This window comes from Branchiostoma lanceolatum, chromosome 3 (assembly GCF_035083965.1).
Source record: "Branchiostoma lanceolatum isolate klBraLanc5 chromosome 3, klBraLanc5.hap2, whole genome shotgun sequence".
Lineage (NCBI taxonomy): Eukaryota > Metazoa > Chordata > Leptocardii > Amphioxiformes > Branchiostomatidae > Branchiostoma > Branchiostoma lanceolatum.
Window position 1 is genome coordinate 8,856,205 of NC_089724.1, and position 21,489 is coordinate 8,877,693.

Here is a 21,489-nt window from a genome sequence, read left to right on the forward strand (position 1 = left end):
AGAAGTCCGCAGAATAGGCATGAATGTTTGGGTACTGCTATTTGTTGATATCCAGAGTCTCAAAATGATGTACTAATTGTCGAACATTTGCAACAAACTTGAATTCACAACTATAGGGATTAGTTTCTTAGCTCCTAATTCCCCCATAATCTCTCAGAGACACGATTAAAAGCCAAATGCATTGGGTGTACATGTATAAACTCTCCACCGTTACGAGATGATGTATTACGTCTTATCCATGTAGATTGATAACGACAACATGCCGCTCTGTTGTGCATTATTTAGTCCATTTATTTGGTTGAATGTAGTACCTAAATAAATACAAAAGTGCAAAAAGGACAGAAAAGAAAACTATACATTTCTGTTTCTATGTCTTGCTATCTAACTTTTATCTACACACACTTAAGCATTATTCCCGACAACATGACATTTAATAATGTATAAATGAAGATATAATCATAACAATGCGTGATATAAACTTTCTAATACGTATAATCCTACTATTGCAGCGGTGTACAAAAACAATATTCGATTGAAATCTACATAATATCGACTTTTAACCTTTCGCTGTGATACAGACGTTCATGTAGGGTAGGCTTAATAACTAATCAAACATTGCTTTCTATCTACCGTCAAATCTGTCAAGTTTTCCATCCTCTTCTGATAGCGGGAGTTCCTCTTCGTCCGAACTCCTTGTGAAGTCGTCATGGACAGTGTAATCCTCCTCCACATGTCCTTGAACAGTCAGCATGGCTCTGGTGAAGCCATGTTTCATGTCCGGGGGGCCCTGTTGGGAGGCGAAGGTCAGGGTCTTCTTGTCGGGCGCTCCTCGGGACCAGGGCTGCTCCTCCCCGCTGCCGAAGGCCAGGTAGACGATGCCAGCCGCCACGAGAATGCAGGCTACCACGGTGAACACTATGGACCATTCGTGGTTCGTCTGTTGTGAGGATGGAAGATGAGATACGTTGGATACATCGAATCGTTACACACAAACAAAAAAATCATACGCTGCCTAGAATGTCATAACACCTGCTCAACTACTCTATCTCCAAGCAGAGGAGTGGGTCCGGCTATTTCTGATGTGTTTTTTGGCGCTTTTGTCAGGCTTTCTATTGTGTCCCGTTTTCTTTATCTCACACATGTGTGGGTGGCGACATGAAAAATGTAGCCTTGTATCCAAAGCTATTATAGCTGCCGGGTCTCTTCTGCCACCTCCCCTATCTATTTGCGGAGGGGACGTCGGACAGAAGTAGCCTGGGTGCCATCCGATTACTACCGGGGCCCCTACACTCGCTACCCTGAAAAAAGATCAGGGTAGCGAGTGTAGGAGCCCCGGTTGTAATCGGATGGCATCCGGGCTAGAACAGAAGAGACCCGGGAGCTATTAATGATAACAGGTTTGGATACCAGGCCATGAACGATTCATCGAATTTAGACGCAAACTTGTCGTTATGGAACTGTGTCTCGTACCTTGTGTTTTGTCAGCACGCCGACAATGACGACCCAGATGGACCCGGCCAGGTGTGAGGAGGACGTGGAGATGCCTTTGATGAGTCCAGCAAAGGACGGAGACAGGTCCAACGGGTTGACGTTGAATCCTAAGAGAGATAAATATCAATGTAAGGAAATGCTGAGAAATCATATTTTTACACACGTTACCATGTTACCATTGAAGGTTTAGAATTTAGCACTTTCTTCTTTTGATTCCAAAGGTGACATCAATGTAGAATTTGGAGTTTGAATTTAAAAACAGAAAACATGATACATTGTAACAGTTATTCTGTAGCTAAACCTAAGGGCGATCAAGTGACTTCATTGCACAAAGGCCGGATAAACATTTTGTGGGAAATTACACGTGTGCGTGCCAACCTATTCTTGACAGATTATTTTCAAATCTTAAGATAATCGATATTCAGAACTAGATGAAAGCGTCATCATACCCCCGCCCATACAGAGTGCGACGAAGAATCCGGCCACGCAGAAACTGGCCAGCGACATCCCAAGATTAGTGGACACGGCCAGGAGGATGTAACAGGCAGCCAGGCCGAAGAAACCTGGAAACAAGAGGCAGTGTCTTTTTACACATTCTCTTATGCAGAGCTGAACCCGCCTCATAAACCTCTTTGGATTCCCGGAGGTTTATTACATGACACGGGTTCAGCTTTACATAGAATATGGTCTATCTTTAGTTATTGTATGGTTTGCATTACGCACGTGCACACGTGAAATTCTATAGGGTGAGTTCGCACACCGCCATTGCCTATGTAACGTGGAGAGGTGTTGCTGTCTATAAGATAATTGCATGTCTTATCAACTCTCTTGACAGAAATAATTCAATGGTATGGTATGGTATGTTACATGAAACCATAGTATACAATATCTTGTCCAAAATAGCCACTGTGTTTAATCGTACTTGTAACGACTCTTGTTGTTGCTTAGGCTTTTGGATCGCAATATAATGCATCGTATGTATCATCACCATACATTAAGTTAAAAAGATATGTTAAAAACAACGTGATAAATGCATTAGTAAATCAGAACTTACCCACGGTATTCAAAGTTTTCCTGACGACTGTAGTTGACCGTGTCTGCCTACCGTAGCGGGAATCAGCTAGCATTCCGGAGAGCGGCATGAATAACCCTGATACCAGTGGGGGCAGAGCTACAATAATGCCCGTCTGGAAACGCAAAGAATCATCACTGACAAATATGAAGTAGGTAAGGTTTTGGATGCATGAACTACAAAAAAAGTTAGAATTCCTATCAAACCCATCACTTCCAATGAAGAAACAAGAAGGGAAGGTGGGTTCCCTTTTTGAGATAAGGAACAAATCTTAGTCTAAAGAATCTTGGAAAAATCTTTGAAAATCCTTTGAAATCTTTTCAAAAACCTTGTAGAAAATATCTAAAGATTTTTGAATTTTTTCATAACATTCTTTCAGAAATCCATGTATTGTAGGCTGTCTACAAGACTTACAAGACTAGCGTTGATGTGGAAGGTGTGCACGTAGTAGAGCGGTGCGTAGATGAGCATCAGGTGCGTGGCGCACTTCAGGCACACCTGGCACAGCACGATGGAGTACACCGGAAGTGACGTCAGCAGGTGCTTCCAAGGCACAGGTGGACGAACCTTGGGCTGCGGCCGAAATGTTTTATATATTGATTTTGACAGTTTATCATAAATCATAGATAGAAAGAATGTGGGACGATGATATCAGAGAATGAACAGGCATGACATCAAGTGACATCAAATGACATCTCCTGCGGGACACTAAATCTATAGGTTGCACATTACAGAGCCTATATTTGGATCCCGTATATGTACGAGTTGGGGGTATTTTTCAGCTGAACGCATCGCCTCACCGAATCGCACCGAATGCGGAAGTAACTACGCCACAACAGCGCAAAAAAACTGAAGGGAAAATGACCTGATTAAGAAATTAAATGAATGAAATGAATTGCGTAAAAAATAGCAGCAGGGTAAGTGTAAAGAGGAACAAGAGTCCGAGAAAGGTGGAGAAAACTGGTTGCCTGATCTTCTGTGGTGCTTAAAAGATCAAATAGTTACGGGTGGATTAATGGATGAGATAAGATAAGATAAAATATGAGGGATATACATGTATATTTAGACAGTGTTCTCAATAAGCCATAGCAGCATCAAGGTGAGAAAAGGTTAGATGTATTTGTCTGTGTATAAACTTGTAACACATATCTATTTCTCTGTCACAATAGTTGAGGCTGGTATGCTATAGTTGCATCGATTTAATGAAGCAATTAAAAGAGTACATACAGGCGGCGTTGGCTTTGCGCTTACACTGTGACTGTCGTTGTCGTCTCCAAGAAAGGAGTCATCTTCGGGATTTTCCGGGGCGACTTCCAACGACATCTCTCGAATAAACAGGTCGGCAATGATACCCCAGGTCACTCCGAATAACCCTTTTCATGCAAGTAGAGAAACATGTGGCTAATCATTCAATTGTAACAAACGTATTGTATGTCCGGGTATTTAAAGTCCATTTATAAACTACGTACACTGTACAACATGGTATGGTAAGAAATCAATGAATGAATTTTTACAAATAAAAGTCACCGTCCTTTTCGTAACAATTTTTACATAGGATTTCTAATTTCATGCTAATGCAGTCAATAGCATCACTGAAATAGATGCAAATTATTGTGGAAAGTTACTTATTGTGAGTGTATATGATTTTCAAACATTTTGTGTTGAAGTATTTGTCTTTTGTTTCCTGATTTGTTATGTTTTAGAAAAAAAGGCTCCCTTTGCAATCAGTTGTAACTGAAGGGACGATCATACATGACCTTGAATAAAACTAAATGAATAGATTACCGAATATGTAGAATGATCCGGCCCATCCCAGCTTGTCTGTGATAGCTCCAGTAGCAGCAGTGCCGATAGCCATGCCGATGTACTGACCTGTGACATGGTTAGAAAATCGTTTAGTTGATAACTCATTAACCTGTTTGTCACTTAATATACTATACCGCTAATGCAGTCATCTGACAGTCTTGCGAAACGAAAGACCCTAGCCGAAAGACCATACCCGTTGGTGCAAAATATATTTCCTGGGAATGGACTATTTCTACTGATGAACGTTGGACTAATGGGTACTGCAAACTTTTAAAAAATATCTCTACCCACTAATTACATGTAATTCAAACATTTATGAATTTTGTGTGAACATCCAATGTGCTAGCATTGCTGTTACGTGCTCCATCCCATCTGTATCAAACATTCAGGAAAAATATTGAATAAAGATATTTCCGGCCAACACAAATTAGCACATTTATTTTTTTAAGGAGTGCTTTCTATATCAACAATGAGGTGTTCCAGGTATTTCCACTCACCTGCAAGTACCATGGATGACAGTCTGCTCTTTTCTGCGTGATGAGCCCAGGCTCCAAGCACGGAAAAGGCAGAAGGCATAGTCATGCCCTATGGTAAAAAAAGAAACCTTCATTAGTATGATCCCTAGAACAAAATCACTGTTGAAACCAAAGCATTGCAATATCGCTAGAAGAGTTTATCATAATAATCATGTTTCATACTCTAAAGTTGGAGCGTACACAAAGTCTAGCGTCCAGTATTCTCTATTGTACATCATTTCTGGAAGGGCTTTTCCACCTAAACAGTCAAGTTTCCGACTCGATAAGGTTCTTTAATGTAAGGCATGGACGGTCTCTTCTCCTTCTGGCTTCTGGAGACCAAAGAATTAATTTACCCGCTGGTTCACCACGGCGAGTAACATGGCTAGCGAGGCTCAACCGACGACGCTTGACTTCAGAAGAGATGGGAGGAAGGGTACCATAGAGTTCATGAGAACAAACGTTTGGACTACGGGGGGAGTTGTACCCACTTCAAAAAGCCAAGAACGTAGAACGTACATACCTCTGCACATCCCTGTAGAATGATTGTGAAGATCAAAGTTCCCACGCTCAGTCTTGCTGCGGGAGGCTGGATGATGTGGATTATCGCCCCCAGGAAAATAGAGCTTAACAGAACGCTGCAAGATGGCATGTAAAAAAACACAAGTTAAAAACTTCAACGCTCTCAACTATTGCATGCAAAACCTTTAGTCTTCTATATTATGGCACTGCTTTACATTCTCGTTTGGTTTCTGCGTTCAATCAAAGATACTACAATGATATGATATGAATTCATATGAATTCTAGATCAATCAATCAATTATCACATTTATTTATACTGGAAATATCGATATAGTAGATACATTATATCAGCTTGATATTCATTTGCAGCTTACATCTCTTATGAATTTGATGCTGTGCAGCAAATTTTGCAAAACAAAAGAAAATAACGTTATAATCTAAAAGTTGATCATAGGAAATACTATAATGTTTATTTTCTCAGAAAAGTGAATTATTACGGAATCTTCTTAGAGTGAAGTTATTGAACAAAATATAGGCACCAACATACATGATGTGACCCATGTAATGATCTTACCGTGTGGCAGAGAAACGGTAGGAAAGATAACCTCCCACCAACTTCGTTAAGATGTACCCCCAGTAGAAACAACCGAACAACACGCCAATCATGGCCTGCGACCAATCAAACTCCGGCTTCGCCTGTCAATCAAGATGAAAAAGTATGTTAGCACCCCCAAATAACCGTTTCGTATGGCTGGTTGGACTCTCTAGAATCTCTAAGGTAATTGAACAGAAGTTTTTCACACTGAATCAGAATGTGTTTGAGTCTAGCTACATATAGTCAGGAAAGGATATTCGGGGGCAACTTTTAAAGGCAACCAAAGCAATATTAGGGCCAAAAAATGGAAATGGAAAATGCTGAAATCTTTATGGTAGTGACATTTACTAACATTGTTTAGCACATTTGCTTGATAACTTCATACTTTGAGCATTTCAAAACCGCGCCAAATCGTGCCGTACGATGATCCCCTTAGTTTCGCGAGCCTACAAAAACTCCGGCCAACAACGTCGTATTTTTGCATCGTGGACGTTGCTATACCTTGTGATAGTGTTGTTTGAACTACTCATGTATAGAAATTACAATAGAAATTGACTTACGAAATCCGGTTTTCGGGCACTAGTATTGCTTGGATTTCCTTTAAGTTAACACTGAACCCCGTGCACCTATCTCCAGTCTAAATCTAAATGCAACTACTGTTACAACGGGTGTTGATATAGAATTAATCAAATTCATACCGAAAAAAAGGCATTACTCATATCTAGGCATGCTTCAATGCGGTGCAAAGCTTTCTGAAGCAAAGTTAAGCTAAGCCTCCTAAATACTAGGTCGAAGTGTACATGTTGCCTTGATGTGTACAAGTCTCTTCTAGAACTGTAATGGCCCCCATTCCACTAGGCGGCCATCGCGCTGCGCCCTCACTGCGACCAAAATTGGATTTGTGCAGCCATTGACTAAATTACTAGTATTTGAAAATAATGTCTATATGTAAAAGTGTGACTGAAAAGACATCAAAACATACAAAGTAATTAAAGATTCATTTTTTTTAAATCTATGAGTCAGATTTTGCGCTCTGTCAAATCGCTCGGTCGCAGCGAGGTCTCCGCCCTAGTGTGGAATGGGGTTTATCAACGCATATATGATTGTCAAGAATAGAGTATTTCTATACCATGTTGACTGTGTTTACCATTTTGGATGAGTTTTGTAATTGACGTAACCAAACTGCTTGCAGGATATGTATGCCTCGCAGGCAGCATTATGCAAAGTACCAAGCGTGCAGAGACCCGTGCAGTCTAAAACACCCAGTGGAAACCTGTTGAACGGGTTTCAATCGTACAATATCCCCATGTTTTCAGTGTCTTCAAAGCTTACAGTCTCGATGTATGTGTTAAGCTTATATGGCAGCCATTTTGAATACAGATTTAAGTGAGAAGAACACAGAGTCTTGGGTTTCGTGTTAACTATTGAAACATGAGTCCGAAAGTTTGATTTTAGGGCAGAGCTATGTCAGCGACACCGAATGGGCATAAGAGTTTATTATGTTATTACATATTGATGTTTTTACTAAATAACAAGAAAAAAGGTCACATGCTACATTCACATGCTACGGTGAAAGTTTTTATCGGCTCTAAAAGTTACATATTCAAAGCCCATGTACGATGAGAGATCAAAAATATTTTGTCTGCGTGACAGTTTGTCTGCGTAGCATTGTCGCCATGTTACATTCTTACAAAATCACTTTCTGAACACGGCCGTTGTTTTAGGCTAGTTACACGTTTTGAAGAGACTCTTGGACAAATCTTGGACTTTGGAATAATATTGATCCATCTTACTGAAGTACAGCATACTTTTATTCAATCACACATCCACACGAGACTTACCGGGGGGTCGGCACCAGATGTCTCGAGCTGTTCTTCACTGGTCGTGTTGACCATTCCAACGATCGCTACGTCCAGGTTCCTCCTCATAGAGTACTGGCATAGGATCCCCAAATACACCAGACCTGCAACTACATAGCGCTTGGGAACTCGCGGTTTAGGTAAATCCATGTTTGTACTGTGTTGGGGCCGTCTTTCTCTGAGTCTGTGTGTTGGGAGCTGCCTTTGCTCAAACTGGGACGAACACTGTGACCTTTGAGGAAGCTCTTAGAAGCGCCAGCTAGCGGCAGACGCCTGACATAACATGACGATCTTGCGTTATAAACACCTATTTGATATTTAGATCCCCGGCCTGCACGAATATTTCAAACCTGTCTTGGGTACGTCTTGTAAGATTCAACACAATTGGGAATGGAGGTGTTGAATGCGAAATGTGTACAATTCGCGTTGAGCAGAAATAAGACCTTGTTCTCGGCTAACCAGGGGACCTCCGTGGTGTGTACATGTGGTGAAAAGTGTTAATCATATATGACTACTAAAATCAATCTTAAAACCTGAAACCCAATTCTAAATTTCTGTCGACGCCGTTATTCACAATCCGTAAATCACCGATCACAGTCAGAAGCGCCCCCTCGTGTGCGAAGTTTATTATTGCAGCAAACTCTGGCGGTCTAAGGGTCTCGCGCTATTCTAGATGTCTGTGATTATTAGTGTGATATGATATATATATATGTTGGACTTGTCTTACCGCTCCCCCTATGCCTCTCAGCAACCAGGTAATATACAACGCTGCCATCGCTGTAAGGTGATGTGTTCTGGGATGACTAATTTGATGCCAGTTGTTCAACAATCCTTACCGAACGACATAGCTAGCGCTGTATCCATGTTTGTTTCTGTCATGTGTGGTATGTGTATGTTTTTATTGAATGTTTGAACCCAAGAAGAATAGCTACATAGTCTGAAGGGCAACAATATCAAACTATTTTTCAAAGGAAATGGAGGAACGAATTGTGTCCCTTGACTCATATATAGGGCAACCAAATATCTGAACAAGACGAGTTGAAAGCAGCTCTTACCCTTACTTTAATTTTTTTTTATCTGAGCAAAAAAAACACACATTCTGCGTATCCGTTTTATCTTATTCCGCATACTTTCACATGTTATAGGTCTGAAATTACAAGCTCAACGAGTGCATCCACGTGCACAACACGGTATCAACTTTCTCTAGGACAAAGTTGGCAAATTCTTGAGAAGAAAAAGTAACATTGTACTGGTAGAGTCAAAGCTTCTTTTTTTTCTTCAAGTGGCGAAGCAGATGATAAGGTGATGCTACAATTCCAAGTAGTGACGTCTTGTCAAAGGTTTGGATCGACAGTACTGGTCCATCACTGTTCACCATTTTTCACCATTTCTGGGCACATGTACGACATAAGAATGTTTAATTCGTTGTCTTGCACGCGTTGATGGGGATATAGACTATGAGGATACCACTGACTCACGGTCATATCCCACACGTCCAAGATGGCGACGTTCAAATCTCCCAGAATGCTCCTCATTTCCTGGTTTAACTGATCTGCCAGCCAATCTGACATTTGCACTACTTCCCTGTAGTGACGATGGCTTCGTGTGTTGCACGTCTTCACGATAACTTTAGTTTCAGGGTACTTCCTGTGGAGCTGTTGTATCGCGGACTTCAGTTCGTGCATGCGGGCGCTGTAGACATGTTTGGGTTCGGCTGTGAAGTGCGAACACAAGCTCAGTACAAGCGCAACGTTGGGACCTCCGGCCATCGACCTAACCTCCGTAGAAATGCCAGCATCACGAAAGTTGTGAAATTCAAATGGAAACCAGCTGGAAGTTTGGATGGGGAGTGTGTGGAAGTTGAATGTGACCACAATTCCTCTGCTGGGATTTGAGGAGTTATACGGCCCAATTAGTCCGTTTCCTGGACCTTTTTGAACCACGTTCCACTTCACAAGGCGCTCGACCCACTGTCGAGAGGTAGAGTCACCTCTGACGTGCACTGTACGGTTAGTTAGACATTTTGTCACGTCTTGTGGGCTAAACTGTCGAACCTTACAGGAAAGTGAATGCCATGTGCCGTGGAGCCAGAATCCCTCGGGTTGTCTATGTGGAACACCCGGGTGACAAAACGGGAGTGATCCCACCACAGTTGAGTTTTCTGTTTGAAAGATATGTAGTAACGTTAGATTAAAACAATGGGTCATTCCTCATAATTCTTACTTCCACGGTTGCGCTTTTTTTCTAAATCTTATTCCTCGACCTGTCTTGTATGTTCGCCTTAAAGAACATGGCAATCCCTCAATTTCCTTACTTGACCGGTTGCTATATCTTAAGTCTTTTTGCCCGACCAATGTTGTCAGTTTACGACTTCCATATGAACGTATTAACGGATCTACGGTTGAAAGAGTTATGGTAGAAAGAGCTTCTTATGAAATGATGAATAACGGTGTAGGTGCATGGATAATCCATATCATAAATAGGTGCAACAATAATAGGCGAGCCTGTACTCCTGGTCATTAGCATTATTTATATTGGTTAATTACGTCTATGAATAATACTTTTTTCATCGCATCCAGCGGTGTATGGTTGTCAAAAATCAAATATCATTGCCGATATCAAAAACATTACGCAGTATATTCAATAGATTATCTATCGCAATAATGTTACAACTTAAAAGATTCAGCTTCAATATTCTACACGCACACTTATAAAACAATGATAAAAGAAAACAATGTTCTCACCTTCAACGTCGGAAACAACGATTGTTTTATTCATGTCCAGAACTAAAGTTGACTTCAAGAAAGGCCTGTAAGAATGAATTGCATAATCTTTAGAGCAGACAAATTGTGTGACATAGTGGTATACATGGGCTATTTGTGCAATAAGACAATAATCGCGATTACTCCATGTCAGATAATGATGATAACAATAATATTTGTTATAATTTAAGGGCTAATTGTAAGTAATATTATGATAACATTAGATATGGATGAATGAATGTAGGCTTCCAACAAAGGAGTGTTTCAGCATGGATTTCTCTACGGTAAAGTGAGTGATGCCCGCCAAAAGCAGATTTATAGCGTGGGCGCCCGCGGAAACCCAAGTAAAAATTGTGGGCCTAGCGAGCCTGTAAAAGCCGAAACAACTAATCATGTAGCGAACCAACTTGTACCATGTAGCGAAACAACTTATGCCATGTAGCGAAATAACGTTTGCCATGTAGCGAAACAACTTTTGCCATGTAGCGAAACGACTGTAGCGAACTGACAATGTATAGCGAAACAACTGATTATAAAACAAACTTATAACTAGAAAGGCAACATTTGCGAGCAAATACAGCATGTTTAGCCATACTCCTCGCCATGCAAAAAATGGACTGTCCCAAAATAACAATGAACCCTTCTAAAATATTTCCACTAAAAAAATGGATCACCCCAGTCCAAAATTGAGTTTAAAAACAATAAGTCTCTCCATACAGGGATGGAGTCTTGCAGTAGCACCTCAACACAATATGGACCAGTCCAAAACCATATCCACTTAAACAAATACACTTCTGCTAACAAATGGACTTTTTCATTATCACTCCAGCTCAAAATTGAAATGAATAATTAAAGAATCCTCCCCTTGCAAGAATTGGATATTCCGTGCCATCTACCTGTTAACTAGACCAGTCGAAAAATATCCGCTCAAAATTACACTCTTGCGCATAATCAACCTAGTTCAAAATTGAATCAAAAAAGATTAACCCCAGGGAAGAATGAAGTTTTCCATAGTATACATAATGATATATATGAAGATTTGACAGGAGAGGAAGGAAATAACCAAAAACAACATATTTCAGCGATAGTATGGGTGAAATATAAAAATGTGACACCCCTATGGTTGAATGCATGATTCAATAGTATACATTTTTGGTTGAAAATAACAAAACGAAAAAATTGTTTATTTCAAAAATCGTTTTGAAAGGCTGTATGCCAAACATTTGAATGAGGGCCTGTGTACATGATCAAGGCAGACATATGCCAAATTTCACATCATTTTGGTTTAATACATAGGAACAGTTTACTGGAGATGTGTATCTTTGTTAAAAAAGAAGTGAACAAAGCCATGCAAGCACATTCCCATACCACGTTTGGTATGAATACTAGCACACCTGCGCCAGTAATGCAAGATAAATAGATTAACTCAATTGGTCAGGCTCACAGGCCAGGTGCACTTGGGGTCACTGACCTTTAGGTCATATGGTCAGGCTCACAGACCAGGTGCACTTGGGGTCACTGACCTTTAGGTCATATGGTCAGGCTCACAGACCAGGTGCACTTGGGGTCACTGACCTTTAGGTCATATGAGGAAAATACCCAATGTTCTCCCCAAAATACCCTGCAAAATCGTATTTTGAAGTGATATATGCCAAAAGTGTGAATGGGGTTCTTTGAATATTTGTTCAATGTACCCCCATAGCAAATTTCAGGTCATTTTGATGTATTTCCAGAGCACAGGAGGCCAAAATGTACGTTTTTGGTGAGAAAAACCTCAATAAAATCACTTTCAAGGTCAATATCGGAAAAAATTTAAAAATAGTCTAGGGGTATTTGCCTAAACTACCTTTGTACAAAATTTCAGGTCATTTGGTCAAAAAATGACAGAGATGAATCGATTTGAAGATTTGACAGGAGAAGAAGAAGAAGAAGGAGAAGAAACATGAGTAAAAACAATATGTTGAGCCATACTAGGTATGGCTAAACATAAGAAAATGTGGTACACTAACATATAACGTTAAAGATGAAATGTCGTAAGTATGTAACTTATCCCGTACCTTTTGAAAAGCTTTTTCTCTCCAGGAGTCACCAGTTTGTCTACGGTGTCCATGGCTGAAGTACACATCTTAATTTTGTCACAGGATGTTGTGTTCAGCTTTTCGCAGAACCAGGTTAGGGTTGTGTTTACCACCGAGAAGTCGCATTGCCTTGACAAAGAAAGAGATCGGCTTGCGAGAAGGGTACAAGTCGTCGCAATGTCTCCAACTTTACTTGTGAAAACACAGGACCACCTCCTCTTGTTCGGAACCTCTCTGACTTCTCTCAGAAGCTGTACCGCTTCGCTGGGGTGTATAAGTTGAATCTCAGGCGCCACTTTTCCCGGGAAACTGAGAACAAAACTAACGGTGTACAGACCGTTCCCGTGGTCCCGCACCCTACCCGCCGTACTGGCAGTTTGAGCCTTGTCTCGTAAAACTGCTCTGAGGTAGTCACCGCCATACACCTTACGTCGTCTGTTGCCGTCCCTTGCTGTGACCTCAAGGACAAGTGTGTCCCCTACGTGATAGGCGTGTTTGGGGTTGACGATCTCGACAGAGGTGTACTTCGCATCTGTGGCCCAGTCTAGGTTGATGCTCCGATTCGAAGTTCGCCACGTTCCTATTGAACTCACACTGACGCGTGCGACCTGTCAAGAAGACAGAACTTACCTTCAATTTGGTTAGGTCACAGGTTCTATAGCATACAAGAATCTTCCTACACTGTTTCACAGATTGCTCAACGAATTCCTTACATAACGAACGGATGTTGGTACGTATTGTGTTTGTCTTTTTAAACATGCATGTTACTATCGTAAAACAAAGGATCACACCATTACAATATTGGTCACTCAGGAATTGCCATCTTGTGGAAAGTCGGCAAACTTAGGCAACGTGTGTACATCCTTATGAGAATAACAGATCGCTTCACATGAACTGTGCATATGAAACAAACAGAACGTTTCAGAAGTCTAGTCTAGAATTGAAAGTGTGTATCATTAATGAATGAATGAAAGACCTTTATTGTGCATTCATGCCCCGAGTGGCTAGGTACAGGCCGTCTAACTTAACACATGGAACATACAAGGACATAAATACAACAATACAAGCTGTTAACATATAGAGTAGACAAACGTGTTATTAAACTAAGCTAGTCCAGTAGAGTCGACCTCTTCTCGCTTCTTTGTACATGTGTAAATGTATGAATAGACAATATTTCTTATACAAGGATTATCCAGGCGTTATAAAAAAAATATGAATTTGTCTGTTGCATTTAGATCTTCGCTATTGTATAATTTACAATCTAGGACGAAATGTGGCCCGCCGGTTAGTTAACGGGCTATTTATTGCACTTTCGGGCGTGACCCCTATGTGGCTACCGTACTATTTTTGAGCACGGTCGGGCCCCGGATTTTTTAAAACTCGGAGTTAAAATTGACCTGGGTGAAAAATAGACGCTGTAAGCTAATCACGAGAACATTGACAGGCCCCCCCCCCCCCACCCTCTCGTATCAGGCAATCCATCGGGACAAATTTGTGGCTTTGGGGCCCGGTCGGGGCTACAACCCCTACGGTCACCGACGCAATTGTGGCCATAGTATAAGATAGAGACTTCGGTAATAAATTTTTCTGAACCTTCGGCTTTGGTGCAGAGAATTCCGAGCGAGGGGGTGCGAAGTTCCACCCTGACCTGCTGAGCTGGTAAACACAAATTGAGTGACATGTTTGGCAAATGCAATAACCTTGACACAAGCTATGCTACCTAGAAATTAGAAATAAGGAAAAAAAATCAAATTGACGTATGATGCACGCAGGTAAGCAAAATTCATCTCCCATTTTTACAGAATCATTTATACACATCTACATAGATATCATGCTATTGATTTCCAGTCAGCCTACTTGAGCCTCTAGCATTTTAGCATGTCCTGCCAAAAGTATGAAACCATTGTTATGTTTTATTGATTATGGACATGTTCTATTGATTATTGGACATGTGCATCGCAGGATCTATTGATATTGATAGCTATTCAGTTATGAAAAGAGGCATGAGGATTATATGCTTCTGCTAGATGGATTAAGTAAATACACAAACCATCAGATTTGCTCCCGTCGCTAGAGTAACAAACGCTATCAGGAAACGCCTCATCATCAACGAGTTCCTGGTCAGGCAATGTTTCTCCCTGTATATAGTAGTAAATAAAAGTGCAGTGTGTCTTTGGAGTACAGACGTCAGGGTCGAATTCGGGACTTCTAGTGGCTTCCCATGGTTCTGCAGCAGAACGTCCAGTTTTTGTATTTTCTGTTCTGGACATGCTGTGGTCTTGATTTGTAGATGACAGGGAATATATGATATATGGAAGAAGTGAGGTTGTGTTATAGTCCGCTTGCAGCTTTCAAAGAGGGTAGGTGAAGAAAGGAAAGACGATAAGTAGGACTGATTTTGCATAATCAATGAGGAAATCTATCACTCACTCTCACTCATCCTCTTGCACGTAGTGCGTAGAGCCGACTAGTTTGACTAGGCCTCGCCATCTATCACACCAGTGTTTTCCATGCATCTTTTGTTCTGGATATGCTATATGTTCTTGGTTTCCTTGATGGCAGATAGCTTTTGACATCAGAAAGCTAGGACAAGACTAGTTGTGGACCCACAAGTGATTAATTTTGAAACAGCATTGGCCTTGCTGTTAAAGAATTGAAATAGGTCAACTTAAGAAAGGTGGGGTTGGTTTTCATGATTTGGGGCTTGCAAGTAACTCAGATTTACACAATTAGTTACAAATGATAAAAATGAGGAAATTCCATAAATCAAGAACTTAAAGACATATGACCCACATATGCATACGTAATTCACGGCCGATGTGCCTCAAAGGCACGGGAGGAACTAAGGTGCTAAGGTGTAAGGTGTATACGTCATGTAAGGCAGCTGGAATATCAACATCTAGTTAGTGATTATTAGTGTCTATCGGTAGAAGTGCAATATGTTTCATTTTAGTCATGTTTTAACTAAGTCGTTGTGTAGTATTGTGCGAAATGTTTGAGTACGTTAAGTTATTGTTTATTTCATTGTATAATTGTATAGTTTTAGATGTTTATTATACCTGATGTAAGTATCTCTGCGGGGTGGGAGCTAGAAAAGGCATCATGCCTGTTCTCTCACCCCTTCCACATTTGTGGTAAATTTTAATAAACAAATAAACAAATAAACATATACCAACCATGTAAATAAGGAGAAGGGTCTGTATTAATCGCCTCCATGGAGCCAGCTCCATGGAACTACATCATGGAGGCGATTAGTACAGCCCTGCGGCAAATTTATTTCCGCCTCCATGGAGCTAGCTCTACGAACTATGAATGCATTCATATGGTTCATGTCACCTTCAAGAAAAATACATTTGCATGGTTCAAATCGCCTTGAAGAAGAAAAAATCTAACAAAAAAATCAACGCGCCTCATAGAGCTGGCTCTAGCACAATGAATGCAGACACATGGTTCACGTCACCCTAAAGAGAATTTGCATACATTTTAGCTCAATAGAGCTAGCTCCATGGAGCTATTTGTACAACCCCACGGCAGCTTTTTCCAGCTTCGTAGAGCTGGCTCTTTTTCCAGCTTCGTAGAGCTGGCTCTTTTTCCAGCTTCGTAGAGCTGGCTCTACGCACTTTGAATGCATACTTATGGTTCGCGCCACCCCCAAAAAAATGTTTAATACTCCACCATGGATATACGCTCTGATTAACGATAAAGAAGCTTCATAGAGCTAGCTCCATGCACAATGAATGCAGACTCATGGTTCACGTCACCCTTAAGAAAGTTTGTATCCCTTTTAGCTCCATAGAGCTAGCTCCATGGAGCTATGGATACAACCCTTCGGCATTTTTTTCCAGCTCCGTAGTAGAGCTGGCTCTACGCACAATGAATGCAGACTCATGGTTAACATCACCCTCAAGAAAAAACAAATACTCCGCATGTTATATACGTTCTGGTTAACGATAACGGGCTTCATAGAGTTGGCTCCACGCACAATGAATGCAGACTCATGGTTTTCGTCACCCTCAAGAAAATTTGTATAGATTTTGTTTTAGCTCCATAGATAGTTCACGTCACCTTGAAAAAATCTCCATGGAGGCTCGAGGGGCTTTACATAACATAACTTGGCGGCTCCACGAACGATGAATGCAACACATGGTTCACGTCACCATGACAAAAATAGAAACTACTCCACCATGTAGGGGCTTTACAGAACGATAAACAGGACTTGGCAGCTCCACGCACAATGAATGCAATACATGGTTCACGTCACCTTAACAAATATAGAAATTACTTCTCAATGGAGTGGCTTTATAGAACGATAAACATAACTTGGCGGCTCCACGCACAATGAATGCAATACATGGTTCACGTCACCTTAACAAATATAGAAATTACTTCTCAATGGAGTGGCTTTACAGAACGATAAACATAACTTGGCGGCGCCACGCATACTGAATGCAATACATGATTCACGTCACCTTGACAAAATTACTCCTCCATGGAGGGGCTTTACCGAACGGTAAACATAACTTGGTGGCTCCACGCACAATGAATGCAATACATGGTTCACGTCACCTTGAAAAAAATCACTCCTCCATGGAGGGCTTTACCGAACGATAAGAATAACTTGGTGGCTCCACGCACAATGAATGCAATAAATGTTTTACGTCACCTTGAAAAAAAATCACTCCCCCACTATCTAGTTCTGCGTCAAAACTTTTGATGTTATGTTGAATACCTACTTTTGGCCTTGCGAGGGGCCTGCATGGGTGCGTCTCGAGAACGCTCGACGATAAATTCCGGAGCTACAGTTGACGCCAAATTCAGTCAGCCTCTCTATATATGCCCTACTCTAAATTCTGAGTCAAAACTCACACACTTAGCGACTGAAATCTTAGCTTGCATCAAAGCTGGTGATTTTTAGCATCTTGGAGATGACTTGAAAATCACCTTAATTCAGTTCTTTGTATTAAACGCACGAGTGATAATGACGAGGTCTAGACTAACGTGAGGTCACACGCAATGACTTCTGTATCAAGTGAAGTCTAACCGGTTTGTTAACTTATAATACGTAGCACTATTGAACTACGAACTTTCACATCTGACATGGGAGGCCACATTTGAGCCCGATAAACAACACCACCGCTTGCTTATGAATGAAGACCTTTTATGGTGGAAATGTCTATTTTCGTGTATCTAGAAATAATAATGTGAGTTAAAGAGGGAGCCGTGCTATCACATATCTTGAAGTTCCCCTAACTCCACTCCAACGTATTTGAAGGAAATACGGTCTCATTGCACAATGTCAATCCTGACGTGCGCTCTTGTAAAAGACACTTATTTTGTGCGGCAACGTTCAACCAAATTGATATAAGAAATGTACTTACAGTGACTGATAATCTGGTCACGTCCATTACCTACCAAACCAATCACCCCACCCCATTCCTGCCCCACCGGCTCGACGCGTATATGTATTTTTCCACCCGAATAAATAACTTCCGGAACAACTTTTTCGTAACTTTTGAGCATAACGTGTATCAACTGAAAGCCAGAAGAAGCATTCCGTGCGAGAAAGCCTGTCAGAAAGCGTGGACAACGGTTCTGGTCTTTTCAAACAGAGTACGCAGCATTGGCAGCACATGCCTTCTAATATGAATATATATATATATATATACTAGAATAGCATATAAATTTCTATGTCGCAATGCAACATCTAGAATTTGTGCAGTAAATGTATTCCCACCTGTGAGGCACAAATCGGATGACAATGTTAGAGATATCTTATTGATGATCCGCCATCTAAGTATTACTAGTATACTGTTGCGTGAAATGAAGTAAAACCTGTCTGGTCACTCTGGAGCTTATTGTGAGTCATCGCTGACATGGGAATGGCAATTACATGACAGCTTGGCCTTGAGTGAAGTAGACAATGTTATGTGATTTTCGACGGTGCAACTGATTGTTATTTTTGTGCATTGGGTAAACAAATTCTAGAAGTACGTGCGTCATAGAGGGACCATCGTAAGACCTCGGGGTTATACACAGATGTATACGTAGTTGTAATTACATGTCGATGTCATCGATCGAGAGAGAGGTTATCGCACCTAGGGCACTCTGGTGTTCTTTGCTGAGCTCACGCTTTGCTTGCGTTGCCTTTCAGCACGATGCTGTGCGTACCTCTGTATACATAGGGGGATTTAAATTAGATTTGAATAGGAAAATTCATCGCGGACATGGTAACGAGAGGCGCTTGCTTGTGGATTGGACCATTTTGAAATCAGCCTGCGCTTTACTAGCAATTTATGGATTACGTTTTACGTTGCATAAAGGTAACTTTTACGGTTTACGTAGAAAGAAAGCGACCAATTACGCGTTGCGGCTTATGTACTGCTTACGAATTTCATTGATTTGAGGCGACTGCCTACGGATTACGAAGACGAAAAAGGCTGAATTACGCCTTACGAAAAAGGGCATGCAGGCTCACCTATAATATATAGTATACTATTTTTCTAGCTGACAGTGTATTGCTGTTCTCATAGTTGTACACCGACAATGTTTACCGGCTCTTCCTGCTTATTGTCTGAAAGCGGTTTCTACGTTCAGCGCCGTTTCCATATAGATATGTTGATTTTTTTCTTAGGGGTGACGTGAACCATTCCATGTATTCAAAGTGCGTGGAGCTATGGAATGGGGGCACAGCTTGTAAGCATTAGGTACCGTTCAGCAGCGTTTCCAAATAAAGATTTTTCCATTTTTCCTAGAGGTGAAGTTAACCATGATTTTGCATTGAAAGTGCGTGGAGCCATTGGATAACACGTTAGAGCAACTTGCAAGCATTCTGGTCGTAGAGCGGCATTTCCAGATAGAGATTTTTACATTTTTCTTAGGCGTGACGTTAACCATAATTTTGCATTGAAAGTTCGTGGAGCCATTGGATAACACGTTAGAGCAACTTGCAAGCATTCTGGCCGTAGAGCGGCATTTCCAGATAGAGATTTTTACATTTTTCTTAGGCGTGACGTTAACCATGATTTTGCATTGAAAGTGCGTGGAGCCATTGGATAACACGTTAGAGAAGCTTGCAAGCATTCTGGCTGTAGAGCGGCATTTCCATATAGAGATTCTTACATTTTTTCTTAGCGGTGACGTTAACCATGATTTTGCATTGAAAGTGCGTGGAGCCATTGGATAACACATTAGAGCAGCTTGCAAGCATTCTGGTCGTAGATCGGCATTTCCAGATAGAGATTTTTAAATTTTTCTTAGCGGTGACGTTGACCATGATTTTGTATTGAAAATGCGTGGAGCCAGCAAGCTCCGTGGTGGTAGAAAAAGTCTGCCACATGCACAGGGCTGCACTAATCGGCTCCATGGAGCTAGCTCCAGCTCCATGGAGCTATTAGTGCAGATTCCTTTTGAACAGAATAGCTATCTGAAACAAAACATATAGACTCCTTCATGATTATACATGAAAGCAAAATATGGAGAACCAATGAAATATTCTAAACAATCCGTCCAGGCGTTCTCGATCTCGACTTATCTTGTTCACTAACAGACACACAGACACGCATTGAAATATAATCTTCTTGACGAAGGTAATGACTGCTGGTCTTACTCACCTATAGCGCAGCAAAGTTGGAGTCCTGTAATTTTTGGTCTCGTTTATTCGCACTTAACCGAACACAGAAAAAGAAGCGGGATGCACATAATACGCTCCCCCGACGACGCCAGTGCTGCTAGTCTAGCATTCCGGTTTGTTTCTGGGAATCGAACCCGGGCCACCAGCGCACAAACCCAGCGTACTTACCACTAAACTGAAAGGTCCGGACCGGCGTCACTTGGAATCCTTATCATTATTTCCATGAAAAATGGAGATATAGTTTTGGGTGTGTCTGTGTATGTGTGTGTTTCCGCACTACTGTAGTCGGCATAACTCAAGAGCCCCCTAATGGATTGCAATGATATTTGGCAAGTGGGCGGGTGTTGGGAAGCCGAAATTCAAGGTCGATTTTGGGCCCCCTGGTATGTGACCTTGGTACTGCAGCAAAACTTCCGTTTTTGTATCTTTTGACCTGGACGTGCTATCTTGATTTTTTTGTTGGTAGATAGCTTGTGATGTAATAAAGAAGTGGTGTAGATTTGGGCTCCACTAGCAGCTTGCTCTGGAACTGGAGTGGCGTTATTGTGAAAATCTTCTAAGGAGAATAACTGAACAAAGGAATGACGGATTTTCATGATATTAAGTATGCAGGTAGCTTAGACAGAGATTTACACAATGAAGTGCAAATCATGCAAGTTGGGACTTAATTTGCATAACTAATGAGAAAAATCTATATTTTCAGTGTTTTCCATCATAAGATTCAAATACATATAACATATGTAGTTAATGGCAAGCGGAGCATCAACAGATACCAATTATGCAAATAATTTCCAAATTTGCATAATTAATGCAAATGTATCATGATTCATCTTAGTGGAAAATGATAGGACTGTCAATATTGCAACATGTCTAAGTCAGATAAAGGCGTTTATGACCAAGCATATATTATGTAAATGTGTCATTTGCATAAACAGAATAGTTCATGGAGATATGAGGTCTCCGAACTCTTGTTGTACATAGAAATCTTTTTTACTTCCTCCCCTACCACCGCGCGGTAAATTTGCTGTAGCTGTTGCCAAGAAACAAGAGGCATTATCATAGATGAGTTTGCAATTTCAGAACGACAACAGAAACATCAAGGACATTGTATGGAATCCTATACAATGTCATTGAGAACATAGATCAAAAGTCTTTAAGA

The 21,489-nt window shown here is 41.0% G+C and overlaps 2 protein-coding genes across 5 annotated transcripts; both read right to left on the reverse strand.

The window, feature by feature from the left end:
• Nucleotides 1-266: 266 nt before the first annotated feature.
• Nucleotides 267-8,111, reverse strand: LOC136430045 (vesicular glutamate transporter 1-like). Of its 2 annotated transcripts, none has more exons than XM_066420296.1 (11): nucleotides 7,843-8,111; nucleotides 5,981-6,102; nucleotides 5,408-5,522; nucleotides 4,867-4,954; nucleotides 4,349-4,435; nucleotides 3,815-3,936; nucleotides 2,978-3,136; nucleotides 2,546-2,678; nucleotides 1,941-2,054; nucleotides 1,471-1,598; nucleotides 267-937 (listed from the first exon to the last, which is right to left on the reverse strand). In XM_066420296.1, the coding sequence occupies exons 1-11, from the start codon at nucleotides 8,008-8,010 to the stop codon at nucleotides 623-625; spliced, it is 1,551 nt and encodes a 516-aa protein (XP_066276393.1). In that variant the 5' UTR covers nucleotides 8,011-8,111; the 3' UTR covers nucleotides 267-622. The 2 variants fall into 2 exon arrangements, with proteins under 2 accessions (XP_066276393.1, XP_066276392.1); XM_066420295.1 differs by having other exon boundaries at nucleotides 3,791-3,936.
• A 793-nt stretch (nucleotides 8,112-8,904) lies between these two features.
• On the reverse strand, nucleotides 8,905-18,668 carry LOC136430046 (NXPE family member 3-like). Of its 3 annotated transcripts, none has more exons than XM_066420297.1 (5): nucleotides 18,435-18,668; nucleotides 14,294-14,838; nucleotides 12,680-13,308; nucleotides 10,605-10,669; nucleotides 8,905-10,021 (listed from the first exon to the last, which is right to left on the reverse strand). In XM_066420297.1, exons 3-5 carry the CDS (start codon nucleotides 12,745-12,747, stop codon nucleotides 9,225-9,227), a joined length of 930 nt encoding a protein of 309 aa, XP_066276394.1. In that variant the 5' UTR covers nucleotides 12,748-13,308; nucleotides 14,294-14,838; nucleotides 18,435-18,668; the 3' UTR covers nucleotides 8,905-9,224. The 3 variants fall into 3 exon arrangements, with proteins under 3 accessions (XP_066276394.1, XP_066276395.1, XP_066276396.1); XM_066420298.1 differs by lacking the exon at nucleotides 18,435-18,668 and adding an exon at nucleotides 17,434-17,992; XM_066420299.1 differs by lacking the exon at nucleotides 18,435-18,668 and having other exon boundaries at nucleotides 14,294-17,367.
• Between the last annotated feature and the right edge of the window lie 2,821 nt (nucleotides 18,669-21,489).